We start from the raw sequence: 12,975 nt of genomic DNA, 5'->3' as shown, positions 1-12,975 counted from the left end.
TTCACATCTATTCCTCCTAAGTTAGACTGTACACTCACATCTGCATGTTCATTATTGTGCGTTTATTGAGTAGTCCATCACCTTCCTCTTCCTCATTGCATCCTGTCTGCTCTCTCTTCACCTTCTCCAGAGGGCTCGCTGCGTCGCAGGAAGTCCCGCCCCCAGGCCTCTCTGACAGCGACTCACAGCAGCACGTTGGCAGAGGAGATCGTGGCAGTGCTGCGCACCCTACACTCACTCAACCAATGGAATGGCCTCATCAACGAGTACATCAACTCCCAGCTCAGTGGCATTGCCGATGTCATGGCAGGCAGACACCCAGAAGCAGTAAGAAGCCCAGTTCACCCCTAGGCCCCCTAGGCCCACATCACTCACGTTGTTTACGTGACAGACAGACAGACAGACATTATCCCCTAATCTTTTATGTGTCAGACACCCAAATAGGTCAGCCTCAAATACTGCTCAGGATATACAGTTACAAAATAGTGTAATATCCTGTTGAACAATAAGCCATCCAACCAGGGGTGCGTTTCCCAAAACCATAGTTGCTAAACTGTTAGCAACTTAGTTGGTTGGCGATGGGAAATTGCATTGCAACGCAATGGGAAACGCACTCCATACGAGTTGCAGTCCTTTCACTCTGTGCAATAAAATTTGTTTTGAGCAGGGAAGCATAGTTCAGTTGCCTTTTTTGTTTGTTTGTTTTTTTTACAAATAAACATCAATTATCGGTCCTCCATCATCAGTAACAGAACCTGTTCTCTCTGGCCCATTTCCAGACCATGCTGGAGGAGTATTTCCCGGACGCGGAGGGTCCGGTGGTGGGCAGCCTGATGGCGGTGCTGGCGGTGATCGGGGGCATCGACGGGCGCCTGCGGCTGGGCGGGCAGGTGCAGCACGAGGAGTACGGCGAGGGCACGGTCACGCGCATCACGCCCAAGGGCCGCATCACCGTGCAGTTCCACGAGATGAGGGTGTGCCGCGTCTGCCTGCTCAGCCAGCTCAAACCGGTCAGTACGCACACACACAAATGTGCACACACACACGCACACATACAAACCAAGCTTTGGAAAAGCACACAATATCTCCCCCTCTTCTCTTACTTACACACACACACACACACACACACACACACACACAAGCACACAGTCACACAACCAACACACAAGTTCTGGAAAAAAACACCATCCCCCCTCCCCTTTCACACATTCACACATACTCACACACTCTACTGCCTCTCTCTTTCATACACACACACACACACACACTAGCATGTTTATACGTGTACTGTAGCACCTATGTAAGGCTTTCATTTATACATGAACTAGGTCATTTTCCGCTAAGTAGCAGAACGTGTGTTTGCACTAGGTCACGTAACTTATGTAAGGCGTAACTAGTTCTCCCCTTCATGGCTCCAGCCTTCCAACACATGGGCCATTGTGCTCTCTCTCTCAGCAAGCACGCTGTGCATTGTGTTCTCTTATGCAACTGTGTTCTTTTGAGTAACTGTTCTGTGCATTGTGTTCTCTTGTGGAAGCGCGTTCCCTTGACCAAGTGTTCTGTGCATTGTGCTGTGTTCCGTTCCGTTCTGTTCTGTTCCGCGCAGCTGCCGGTGGTGGCGTTCAGCGTGCAGAACCTGCCCTTCACCGACCCCATGCTGGGCGTCTGGGCGCAGCTGGTCAACCTGGCGGGCAGCAAGCTGGAGAAGCAGCGCATGAAGAAGTCCCTCAGCCGAGGACTCCCAGGTAGACACAGACAGACACAGACAGACACAGACAGACACAGACAGACACAGACAGACACAGACACAGACAGACACAGACAGACACAGACAGACACAGACAGACACAGACAGACACAGACAGACAGACACAGACAGACACAGACAGACACAGACAGACACAGACCGACAGACACAGACAGACAGACAGACAGACACAGACAGACACAGACAGACGCACACAGACGCACACAGACGCACACAGACGCACACAGACACACACAGACACACACAGACACACACAGACACACACAGACACACACAGACACACAGACACACATGTGCATGCACACACACTCCCATTCAATGCTTGCTCGCTCGCTCATTCCCTCATAAAAATGGCTCATTCTCAGGCGTTCTAGTGTTTGCACTGTATTCTAGTGTAAACAATCCTCCGTGACACCGGACATAACAGGGTGGTCCTCAGTAAACGGAAACCGGAGCCCATTAACCCTGTTGGTGCTGTAGGGATTAGCTGGCTGGTTAAAAAAGGCTGATCATCGGAGATCAGGACCATGAGATGATGCTCCACACGTGTGAAAGGGGGCCGTGTGGTTTCCTGTCCAGCCGTGCGAGCAGGAAGTGTGCCACTTGACTCCACTTGGCTCACTGAGCCAAGCCAAACAAACGCCAGCCGCCTGCACTTCCTGTTCACGGGCAGCAGGGTGGTGATGCGTTGTGGGGTCGTGCGCATCATCACGCAGAGATGGGCAGATGGGTTAGTTGATCTCGGTGACGCGGGACGGCTTCAAGGAAATGTTGCCATGGCTACAGCAAGGCCAAGAGCGTGCGTGTGTGTGTGTGTGTGTGTGTGTGTTTAAAGTTCCATCTATAGGTGATATGGATGCATGGATGATATGAATGTATAGTCTGTGTGTGTGGAGGCCCATCTATAGATGGTTTGAACTTGTAGAGCAAACTTGTAGTGTGTGTGTGTCTGTTCGTCTCTCAGCTGTTATAGGCAGTCCTGCTATATGGTGTAGGCGATGCTTTATATGTACCCTTGAATGTCAAAGCTGTATCATCTCTGAGAGTATGTGAATCGGATTCAGATAAAGAAATCAAATGTGTATGTGTGTGTGTGTGTGTGCGCCCGTTAACAGCGGACCAGGTGGACATTCACCTGTTGCGGTGCCAGCAGCTGAGGCTGTACATCCTGAAGGCAGCGCGGGCTCTGCTCTCCCACCAGGACCAGCTCCGGCAGATCCTCTCCCAGCCAGCAGTACTGGAGCCCGGGCCCACGCCCAGCGGTGAGCACACACACACACACACACACATACACACATGTACCTTGTGTCTCTGTCTTGGTCACACACACACACACACACACACACACACACACACACACACTCTCTCTCTCTTTCTCTGTTGCACACACGCGCACACACACACCACACATCTCTCTCTCTCTCTCTCTCTGTCGCACACACGCGCGCACACACACACACACACACACACACACACACACACACACCACACATCTCTCTCTGTCTCTCGCTCTAACATGCGAGTGTGCACACACACACACACACACACACACACACACACACGCACGCACACCACACATCTCTATCTCTATCTATATCTCTCTCACACAGAGAGGCAGTGTGGATGATTGCCTTTACTCGCCCCTGTTCATCTTAATACAGGAAACACACACACACACTCGTCACATGTGACCTTTCCTCCTTTTCCTTCCTTTCTCATACTTTCTCTTTTCCTCCCACATATTCTTTCCTCTCCTACTTTTTTCCCACATTTTCACTTTCACTCTCTCGCTTCCTCTCACTTTTACTCTATTGCCCTTTTTCGCTCTTCACTTTCTCTCCTTGTTTCCTCCACTCTTCTAACCCCCAACGCTTCCCTCCCGCCCACATGTTTTTCCCCACCACCTTACCCCCACACACACACTCCCTTCTCTCCCCCATGCAGTCTGCTCACACAGCAGTACGCAGACGGCCCAGTCTGTCTGTGTGTGTGGGTGAGCGTCTGTAACTGATGTGAATACACACACCCTGCAGCTGTCACTAATTTGCACCGGCGTTAACATTATAGTGATGATTCAGAGGTACCCGATGAGCTTTGACCTGCTCTAGATGGACTCAGAGATTTACACCTCCACTGTGGGCGCTCTGCTATAGCTCAACACTGCCCCCTGCCTGTAGACCCTGGCACTGCATTCTAGTCGTTCAATAGACCCATGTAGTGTATTTATGTTGCACATTTCTGTAATCTCTCTGTGTGCTTTTTATTCATCAGGTCCCTATCCACAGGTGTATTAATCAAGCACCATGCATACTGCATTCATAATCAAGGTGCTTGATTTTATACACCTGTGGAAAGGGACATGATGAGACCCATGAATAGAGAGGGTAAAGCATATGTCAAAAGTACTGACCTTTTAAAAATGATGGCCTTTTTAAATTGATTTTCATCAAGTAAATGTCAATATTAGAGCTTGTTATCATTTTTACCCAATGAGTATCTAATAATCACCACCTGTTTTCTTCTGCTTGAAGAAGGCTGTATTAGTGCTGATGCAAGGATGTGTGTGCATCAGTATATACGCACACACACACACACACACACACACACACACAAACACACACACACATACTTGCAACAGCACACACACACACACACACACACACACACACACACACACACACACACACACACACACACACATATACAGTGCCTATAGAAAGTTATCATACCCTTTTGAAATAGTTACTTTTTTTGTCTTACAGCCTGAAATCAAAACCCATTTTAAAAAAAAAATCTTTTCCAGTTTTATTTACAAATGCAGCTGTACAACATCAAAATAATGAAAAAAAAGTAAACAGTTCTGAAAATTAATAAAAAAAATGAAAAACTAGAATAACAGGGTTGGAAAAGTCATCATACCCCTGACTTAATACTTTGTAAAGCTTCCTTTTGCTTTCATTACAGCCATCAATCTGTTTGGATATGTCTCTATTATAGCTTTGCACACCTAGATAGGGGAATATTTGACCAATTTTCCGTGCAGAAATGTTAAAATGTATTCAAATTCTGTTGGGAATGGCGATGGACTGCTCTCTTCAAGTCAATCCACATATTTTCTATAGGATTTAAGTCAGGGCTCTGACTTTGCCACTCAAGGATATTCACCATCCTATCCTTAAGCCACTGCTTTGTTCTTTTGGCAGTATGTTTAGGATTTTTGTCGTGTTGGAAGGCGAATGACCTCCCCATCCTCAGCTGTTTAGGAGAGGGACGCAGGTTTTCCTCAAGAATTTTGGTGTACTTGGCAGCATCCATTTTCCCTTCTATCCTGACCAATTGCCCAGTCCCCGCTGAAGAGAAACATCCCCAAAACATAATGTTGCCCCCACCATGCTTCAAAGTAGGTATGGTGTGGTTTGGGTGTGTTTGGGTGTGTATACTGTGTTTGGTTAGCGCCTGGAGCTCAGTCCAAAAACTTCAATCTTAGTCTCCAAAAAGTTCGATCTTAGTCTCATCTGACCATATAAGCTTTTTCCACATGATAGCAGAATATTCCAGATGTGTTTTTGCACTGAACTCCAAGCACAATGTTTGGCGAAAACCAACACAGTATACCACCCAAAACACACCATACCTAGTGTGAAGCATGGTGGGGGCAACATTATGTTGTGGGGATGTTTCTTTTCAGCGGGAACTGGGCAATTGGTCAGGATAGAAGGGAAAATGGAGGCTGCCAAGTACACCCACATTCTTAAGGAAAACCTGCGTCCCTCTCCTAGACAGCTGAGGATGGGGAGGTCATTCGCCTTGCAACACGACAATAATCCTAAACATACTGCCAAAAGAACAAAGCGGTGGCTTAAGGATAGGATGGTGAATATCCTTGAGTGGCAAAGTCAGAGCCCTGACTTAAATACTATAGAAAATATGTGGATTGACTTGAAGAGAGCAGTCCATCGCCATTCCCTACAGAATTTGACTAAATTTTAACATTTCTGTACGGAAAATTGGGCAAATATTCCCCTATCTAGGTGTGCAAAGCTATAATAGAGACATATCCAAACAGATTGATGGCTGTAATGAAAGCAAAGGAAGCTTTACAAAGTATTAAGTCAGGGGTATGATGACTTTTCCAACCCTATTATTCTAGTTTTTCATTTTTTATTAATTTTCAGAACTGTTTACTTTTTTTTTCATTATTTTGATGTTGTACAGCTAAATTTGTTAATAAAACTGGAAAAGATTTTTTTTTAAATGGGTTTTGATTTCAGGCTGTAAGACAAAAAAAGTAACTATTTCAAAAGGGTATGATGACTTTCTATAGGCACTGTACATATATATATATATATATATATTGAACATGTGTGCTCTTGTATGTTTTGTGTCCAAAGGGATATGAGTGTGAACTTGACCATGTGCGTTGTGTGTCCAGAGTGATGCGAGTGTGAACTTGAGCGTGTGTGGTCTTGTGTGTTGTGTGAACTTGAACGTCTGCAGTGTTGCGTGTTGTGTGTGCAGAGGGGCTACAGTATGAGTGTGATCTTGACCGTGTGTGCTCTTGTGTGTGTGTGTGTTGTGTGTGCAGAGGAGGCGGCGGTGTCGTCCCCTGACGTGGGGGACCTGTCTCCAGAGGGCCCGCTGCCCCCCCTCATCCTGCTGCAGCAGCTGCTGGCCGCCGCCACGCAGCCCTCCCCCATCAAGGCCATCTTCGACAGGCAGGAGCTCGAGGTCAGCTCAGACGCACACATACACACACACACGCATGCACACACACACACATATTTAGAGTACACACACGCAAGCATACACACACCCACAGACAGACACAGACACACACTGATACAGACACACACACTGACACATAGACAGACACACATGCTAACACACATACTGTATGTACACACTGATAGACACAAAGGCATACAAACATACATACACACTTTAAGTGGAAACTGCCTGCCATTCCGTCTTTGTCCTCCCCCATCAAAGCCATCTCGGACAGGCAGGTAGTGAAGCTCAGCATGCTGCTGCACTCTCTCTTTATGCTCCATGTCTGGTTCTGTGTGGCAAATAGTGTATAGTGTATAGGGTATAGTGAATACTCAAGGACTCAAGGGCTCTTATCCAGCATGGGAAGAATAACATAAAAAGTTACATACCTCTAGTTTGCATATTGCAAACTTTTATGTATGCTGACATGCCCTTTAATTACACTTAATTATACAATAGATGACGCAAATGAGAAACAGCAGTAGTACACATACTAATTTGCTTTGTGTGCTGTGTGGTCCGTCTGTGTGTGTGTGTGTGTGTGTGTGTTTGTCAGGCGGCGGCTCTAGCCGTGTGCCAGTACCTGGCGGTGGAGTCCACGCACCCTTCGTCCCCGCTGTTCGAGGACAGCAGCTCGAGCGAGGCCACCACGCCGGTGACGGTGCAGCACGTGCGGCCGCCCAAGCAGAAGAAGCCCAAGACGTCGCCCGTGCCCCCCCTGCCCATCGTGCTGCAGCTCATGGAGATGGGCTTCCAGAGGAAGAACGTAGAGTTCGCCCTCAAGTCCCTCTCCGGCACCACGGGCACCACCTCTGGAGTGCCAGGTACAGTGGGGCACAATCAGAATGCCAATCAAGCACGCACGTCCAAATTAAAAACAAAATTGGGTTCTGGGTGAACTGGGCATAACAAAATAAGAGGAGGAAGTGACCGGTCCGGTGTCTGATGAAGTGGTAACGTTCGAAATGTTACTGTACATAAAATTCTATTTGGAGCTCATGGTGTAGCGGATTTCCTTCACAGTATGGCACAATGACATTGGAGTAGCTCTGTAAACACTTTGTAAATTAAGAGACTTCTATCATGTGTTGTTTAGTTATCAGAATGACATTATTATTATATCGTCTTAAATGCAAACTGATGTGAAGTCTGTAAGTTAATGATCATTCTTCTGAAGCCTGGACTAGGCCACCATACAGATGTGGTTTATACACTACATGTGGTATGCCAGGCATGTCTTTTCGTTATTGATATGTTGGTGTGTGTGTGTGTGCTGCAGGTGTGGAGGCTCTAGTGGGCTGGCTGCTGGACCACCCTGATGTGCACATCACGGAGGTGTCGGACGCAGACACGGTGTCGGACGACTACTCGGACGAGGAGGTGCTGGAGGAGCTGGAGGAGCCCGAGCCTGCCTTCCCCGTGGTGGGTTCCAGAACCTTCCGTAACGCTCCGTCTTTCCCCTCACAGTCAGCGCCAGTTTCTCTCCCCTCTGAAGCAGCGCCAAGCTCAGGGGAAGCCTGCATGTTTAAACACAAACATCAGGACAGTGGGGAACATCACCTGATGTTTAATCAGCAGGACACTCTGTAGCCCAAGTAATTTAGTGAGAGTCTTGAGTGTGAGAGAGTGAGTGTGTGAACTCTCACTCTTTCACTCAAGGGCTCGCCAATTCCTGTGTGTGTGTCAGTCTGTCAGACTCACCTCCATGTGTTATTTCACAGATTTGACAGGTTTTTTTTATAGTTGTGTGATCTTGTCCTTTCTAGCCTCCTGGTGTGGTGGTGACAGAGAGCCAGACGTTCAAGAAGAGGTCTGACTTCCAGAGTAACGACGACTATGCAGTGTATGTCAGAGAGAATATTCAGGTACGATTGTTTTCCTTCCCCCCTCCTTCCCTCGCTTCATTCATTCCTTCATTCATTCCTTCATTCATTCCTTCATTCCTTCCTTCCTTCCTTCCTTTCTTTCCTTCTTTCCTTCTTTCCTTCTTTCCTTCTTTCTTTCTTTCTTTCTTTCTTTCTTGCTGGCTGATTATTCATGTATTGATTAAATCATTGAAAACCACATCTGGACTCTCTCACCTGTCTCACCACTAACTTGTCGTTATGGCAACGATCTTGTAACTTCATTGCTACGACAATAATTGCACCAGTTATATTCGGCTTTGACCTCTTACCTCTGCGTCCAGGTGGGGATGATGGTGAAGTGCTGCCGGACGTATGAGGAGGTGTACGAGGGGGACGTGGGGAAGGTGATCAAGCTGGACCGGGACGGCCTGCACGACCTGAACGTGCAGTGTGACTGGCAGCAGAAAGGGGGAACTTACTGGGTGCGCTACATCCACACCGAGCTACTGGGTACGCCAACGCCACCTCGCCACCTCGCCACCTCACACTCACACCACACACAGCGATGAGGTTGCCAGATCCAGATGAAACTGGTCCTCAAAAGCAGTGACAAAGCAGTGAATTACTGTTAAGATTAACATGAAGATTCAGTTATTAACAAACAAGAAATATCAAGAGATATAGTATATTAATTGTGTGCTATTAAGTTGTTAATAATGTACTTTATAGTTGTTACAGAATTGTCATCATAAAAGTAGCATTTGTAGTTTTCATAATTAGTAACAGTTGATTAATTTTGCGATACTCCGTCCACTAGATGGCGTACTATCCTTTTCCTGCCTTTCCTCCCCAGGCTTTCCTCCTCAGAGCTCGCCGTCTCACATCAAGATTGGAGACAAGGTTCGGGTGAAGCCGTCCGTCACCACGCCCAAGTACAAGTGGGGCTCCGTCACACACAGGAGTGTGGGCGTGGTCAAAGGTACAAGCCTGCTCCGTGCTTCCTGTATCTCCTTTTAAGCAGAGAGCAAAATAGATCCATAAGCATTATTGGATATCGTAGTACACTATCATAACCTGAATAAAGGGCTTTGTCAGTTTGGCCTCATGCTAGTTGCCACCCATAAAAAAAGCTTAGTTTTGTCAGTGCATGCATGGCAGTTATCCAACAGAATCAGAGCACATACCGTACTATACGACACCATACTATACCATACACTCTCATAGTATAGAGACCATTTCTACAAATGAGTTGCACTGTATCAACAGTGATGTTAACACTATTACCATTTTCCAAAAAATACAAACCAGATGTTATTCTGCTGGTATGTTGATGTTGACTATGTTGAATTTTCAGTTAGGAGTAAGCCCATTGATTGTCTGTGTATGTTATGAATGTGTTGATAAATGTATTGGTAATCACCATTCTTTAGCATTAGCCCCATTCCCACCATTCTTTAGCTGTTATGTAGCATTAGCCCCAGGACATTGTGCTCTGATGGTGAGTCCTCTCCTCTCCTCTCCTGTCCTCTCTGTGCAGCGTTCAGTGCCAATGGAAAGGACGTGATTGTGGACTTCCCCCAGCAGTCGCACTGGACCGGCCTGCTGTCGGAGATGGAGCTAGTCCCCAGTGTGCATCCAGGGGTCAGGTACGCCTCTGGCAACCCCCTCTCCGCCAACATGGAGTGGGCTCTGTTCTGGTTCATGCTCCAGATGTTGAACTGGTTTAGAGCGTTCTGATTGAAAGTAAATTGGTCTGAACTTGAACAGATGGTTCCCAGCTGAAAAAGCATTTTTTTGTTTTTTACTGTAAGTTGGAATGGGTGATGTTATTGTAGAGTTTAGAGAGGAAAGGAATCAATGTGATCCACCATCTTCTGTTTACTTCCATTGTGCATTGTTCAACATCCGCCTTTGATGGAAAATTGGTGGAAATGTGTGCTGGTTCGCACAATAGCACAATTTAAGGTTCACAGAATCTTGAACAGACCCATTCAAGAGCTTGTTCCTTGTTGGTAGAAAAAATCTGTCCGAATATCCAGGGGCATCAACTAATAAAATATATACATTTTAACTTTTTAACATTCAAAATCATTCTACATAAGCATCCAGTTTATAGATGGGCATTGAGAGTCCAGGCTCGTTTCCTTTGCTTTGTGGGTGCCAATTTATGAATGTCTGTTTAAAAGAGATGTTTTTTTTTAATTTGTTTTTTTAATCTGTGGTGTAGATGTGATGGCTGCCAGATGTTCCCCATCAACGGCCCCAGGTTTAAATGCAGGAACTGTGATGACTTTGACTTCTGTGAAAACTGCTTCAAAACACGCAAGCACAACAGCAGACACTCCTTTGGCAGGATCAATGAGCCAGGTCAGTCCCCCGCTGCTTCAGTCCCCCTGCTGGGTTACAAATGTGCCATTTCGCTTCATGGCACATGACATAGAGGTGGTGTAGTGTGTCATTCCTTGAAATCTTCGGTAGCAGTTTCTGTCTAGATGTAGTGGTTTGCTTCGGTCTGATTTTGACAACAGTTTCTAAAAGTATGTACAGTATTTTTGAATATTTCTATTAAAGCAAAGTCAGAGTGGTAATGCAAAATATGGAGATCTATCAGGACACTTCCAATATTATTTCGTCTAGTCTTTGGTCTGATATTAATCCATCTCCCACCCTGTACTACAAAAAATACAAACCAGATTCTGCTGGTACGTTGATGTTAATTATGTTGAATTTTCAGTTTGGAGTAAACCCTATATTAATCCGTCTCCCACCCTGTGCTCCTCTGACCTCAGGTCAGTCTCCGGCCTTCAGCGGACGCTCGGGCAAGCAGCTGAAGCGCCACCACAGCAGCCAGCGGGGCATGCTGATCGACGAGTGGGCCCGCGTGGTCAAGAGCCTCAACGTGTCGTCCTCGGTCAACCAGGCCTCGCGCCTCATCGACTCCAGCGAGCTGTGCTGGCAGTCGTCCGGCTCCCAGGGAAAGGTGAGGAGGACGCAGAGGATACCTGGACACCAGGAGGAGGAAGAGCAGTTGGGATACATGCTTACAGTTATTCACTGCAGTTAGTTGTGTTCTACTGTAGATGTTTAATTGTGCAATGCAGAAGTTGCATTATGTCCTACAGACACACAGATATTTGTAGTCTACTCAGACGTCTCCAGGTGAACCTGAGGTTATTTTAAATGTCCATTAGGGAATCAAATTTTGGGGTTGTAGTGATGTATTTTACGGATTCAAACTGTCAATCTCTAGACGTCCCCATCATGTGGACTGTGAGCACACACACACACACACTACTGTGAGTTTCTGGGGTGATGTAGTGTAAAGCACCCAGCCCAGCATCAGCACTGAAATAGACTTGTTCTCTTCCCCCCCCGCAGCACTGGATCCGGCTGGAGCTCTTCCCAGACGTGCTGGTGCACCGGCTCAAGATGATGGTGGACCCTGCCGACAGCAGCTACATGCCCTCCCTAGTGGTCATCTCTGGTGGGTGCTCCTAACACACCTCACTCCTCATCGTGTGTGTGTGCTTGTGCGTGCGTGCGTGCGTGCGTGCGTGCGTCCTACATTTACTTACACAGAGGTTCTGGATGAGTGGAGTTCATTCCCTTTTTTTTTCCATTCCCTCTTTGTTTTGGTCAATGTATTTCTGTTGAGTTGTCAATCGGTCACAAGTACAAAGACCGCTAACATTTGCGACAGAAAAGACAATGAACTCTATTATATTTACAGTATGATCTGTGGTGTTGTTGCTGTTCCAGGTGGAAGCTCTCTGAATAACCTGATCGAGCTGAAGACCATCAACATCAACTCCACCGACACCACTGTTTCTCTCCTGAACGACTGCACTGAGGTTGGTCTCAAAAAAGAAACACTCCCTGATACTATTCATATGTCCTGTACAGTCCTAGTGAAGCATGAAGGACCGCTCCATTCAACGCAGTTGCAATTCAGTCCATTTCGGTCATGATGGAAAGGTGTGTTAAGTATTATTGTGGTGGTGGACAGAACAGATGGAGGTGGAGGACAGAATTTGGGACTAAGCTGTTTGCATCAAATGTGTACAATTAACACACACAATGTTGGCAGGTGTTGATAGTTGGTCTGTGTGTTTGTAGTTTCACAGATACTGTACGTAGAGATAGGCAGCAAATGTGCACAAATACACACACAATGTTGGCAGATGTTGGATTATTGGTCTGTGTGTTCTATGTGAGTTTTTTCACAGATACGTAGCGATAGCCAGCAAATGTGCACAATTACACACACAATGGCAGATATTGGCAGATATTGATGATTGTTTGTGTGTGTGTGTGTGTGTGTGTGTAGTTTCACAGGTACATAGAGATAGCCATAAAGCAGTGCCGTAGCTCTGGGATCGACTGTAAGATCCACGGCTTGGCCATCGTGGGCCGCATCCGCGCTGAGGACGAGGACCTGGCCACTGTGCCCTTCCTGGCCTCGGACAATGAGGAGGAAGAAGACGACAAGACGGCCACTGGAAGGTGTGTGTGTGTGTGTGTGTCTGTGTGTGTCTGTGTGTGTCTGTGTGTGTGTGTGTGTGTGTGTGTGTGTGTGTGTGTGTGTGTGTG

The 12,975-nt window shown here is 46.8% G+C and overlaps 1 protein-coding gene across 14 annotated transcripts in view; it reads left to right on the top strand.

The window, feature by feature from the left end:
• Window positions 1–12,975, top strand: part of herc2 (HECT and RLD domain containing E3 ubiquitin protein ligase 2) — an 81,340-nt gene that overhangs the window by 37,891 nt on the left and 30,474 nt on the right. For 10 of the 14 annotated variants that reach the window (XM_062556377.1, XM_062556376.1, XM_062556370.1 and 7 more), the window contains 16 exons: window positions 131–327; window positions 780–1,010; window positions 1,607–1,745; window positions 2,884–3,030; window positions 6,354–6,496; window positions 7,095–7,362; window positions 7,818–7,960; window positions 8,305–8,403; window positions 8,727–8,895; window positions 9,203–9,364; window positions 9,923–10,031; window positions 10,613–10,752; window positions 11,175–11,365; window positions 11,764–11,869; window positions 12,145–12,236; window positions 12,713–12,888. In XM_062556377.1, the coding sequence (XP_062412361.1) occupies window positions 131–327; window positions 780–1,010; window positions 1,607–1,745; window positions 2,884–3,030; window positions 6,354–6,496; window positions 7,095–7,362; window positions 7,818–7,960; window positions 8,305–8,403; window positions 8,727–8,895; window positions 9,203–9,364; window positions 9,923–10,031; window positions 10,613–10,752; window positions 11,175–11,365; window positions 11,764–11,869; window positions 12,145–12,236; window positions 12,713–12,888 (2,512 nt within the window). The remainder of the gene's footprint in view (window positions 1–130; window positions 328–779; window positions 1,011–1,606; window positions 1,746–2,883; window positions 3,031–6,353; window positions 6,497–7,094; window positions 7,363–7,817; window positions 7,961–8,304; window positions 8,404–8,726; window positions 8,896–9,202; window positions 9,365–9,922; window positions 10,032–10,612; window positions 10,753–11,174; window positions 11,366–11,763; window positions 11,870–12,144; window positions 12,237–12,712; window positions 12,889–12,975) is intronic. The other 4 variants (XM_062556381.1, XM_062556380.1, XM_062556379.1 and 1 more) reach the window with 1 other exon arrangement.

This window comes from Sardina pilchardus, chromosome 15 (assembly GCF_963854185.1).
Source record: "Sardina pilchardus chromosome 15, fSarPil1.1, whole genome shotgun sequence".
Taxonomy (NCBI): domain Eukaryota; kingdom Metazoa; phylum Chordata; class Actinopteri; order Clupeiformes; family Clupeidae; genus Sardina; species Sardina pilchardus.
The sequence above is the reverse complement of the archived record's forward strand: the minus strand, read 5'-3'. Positions and strand labels throughout refer to the sequence as shown.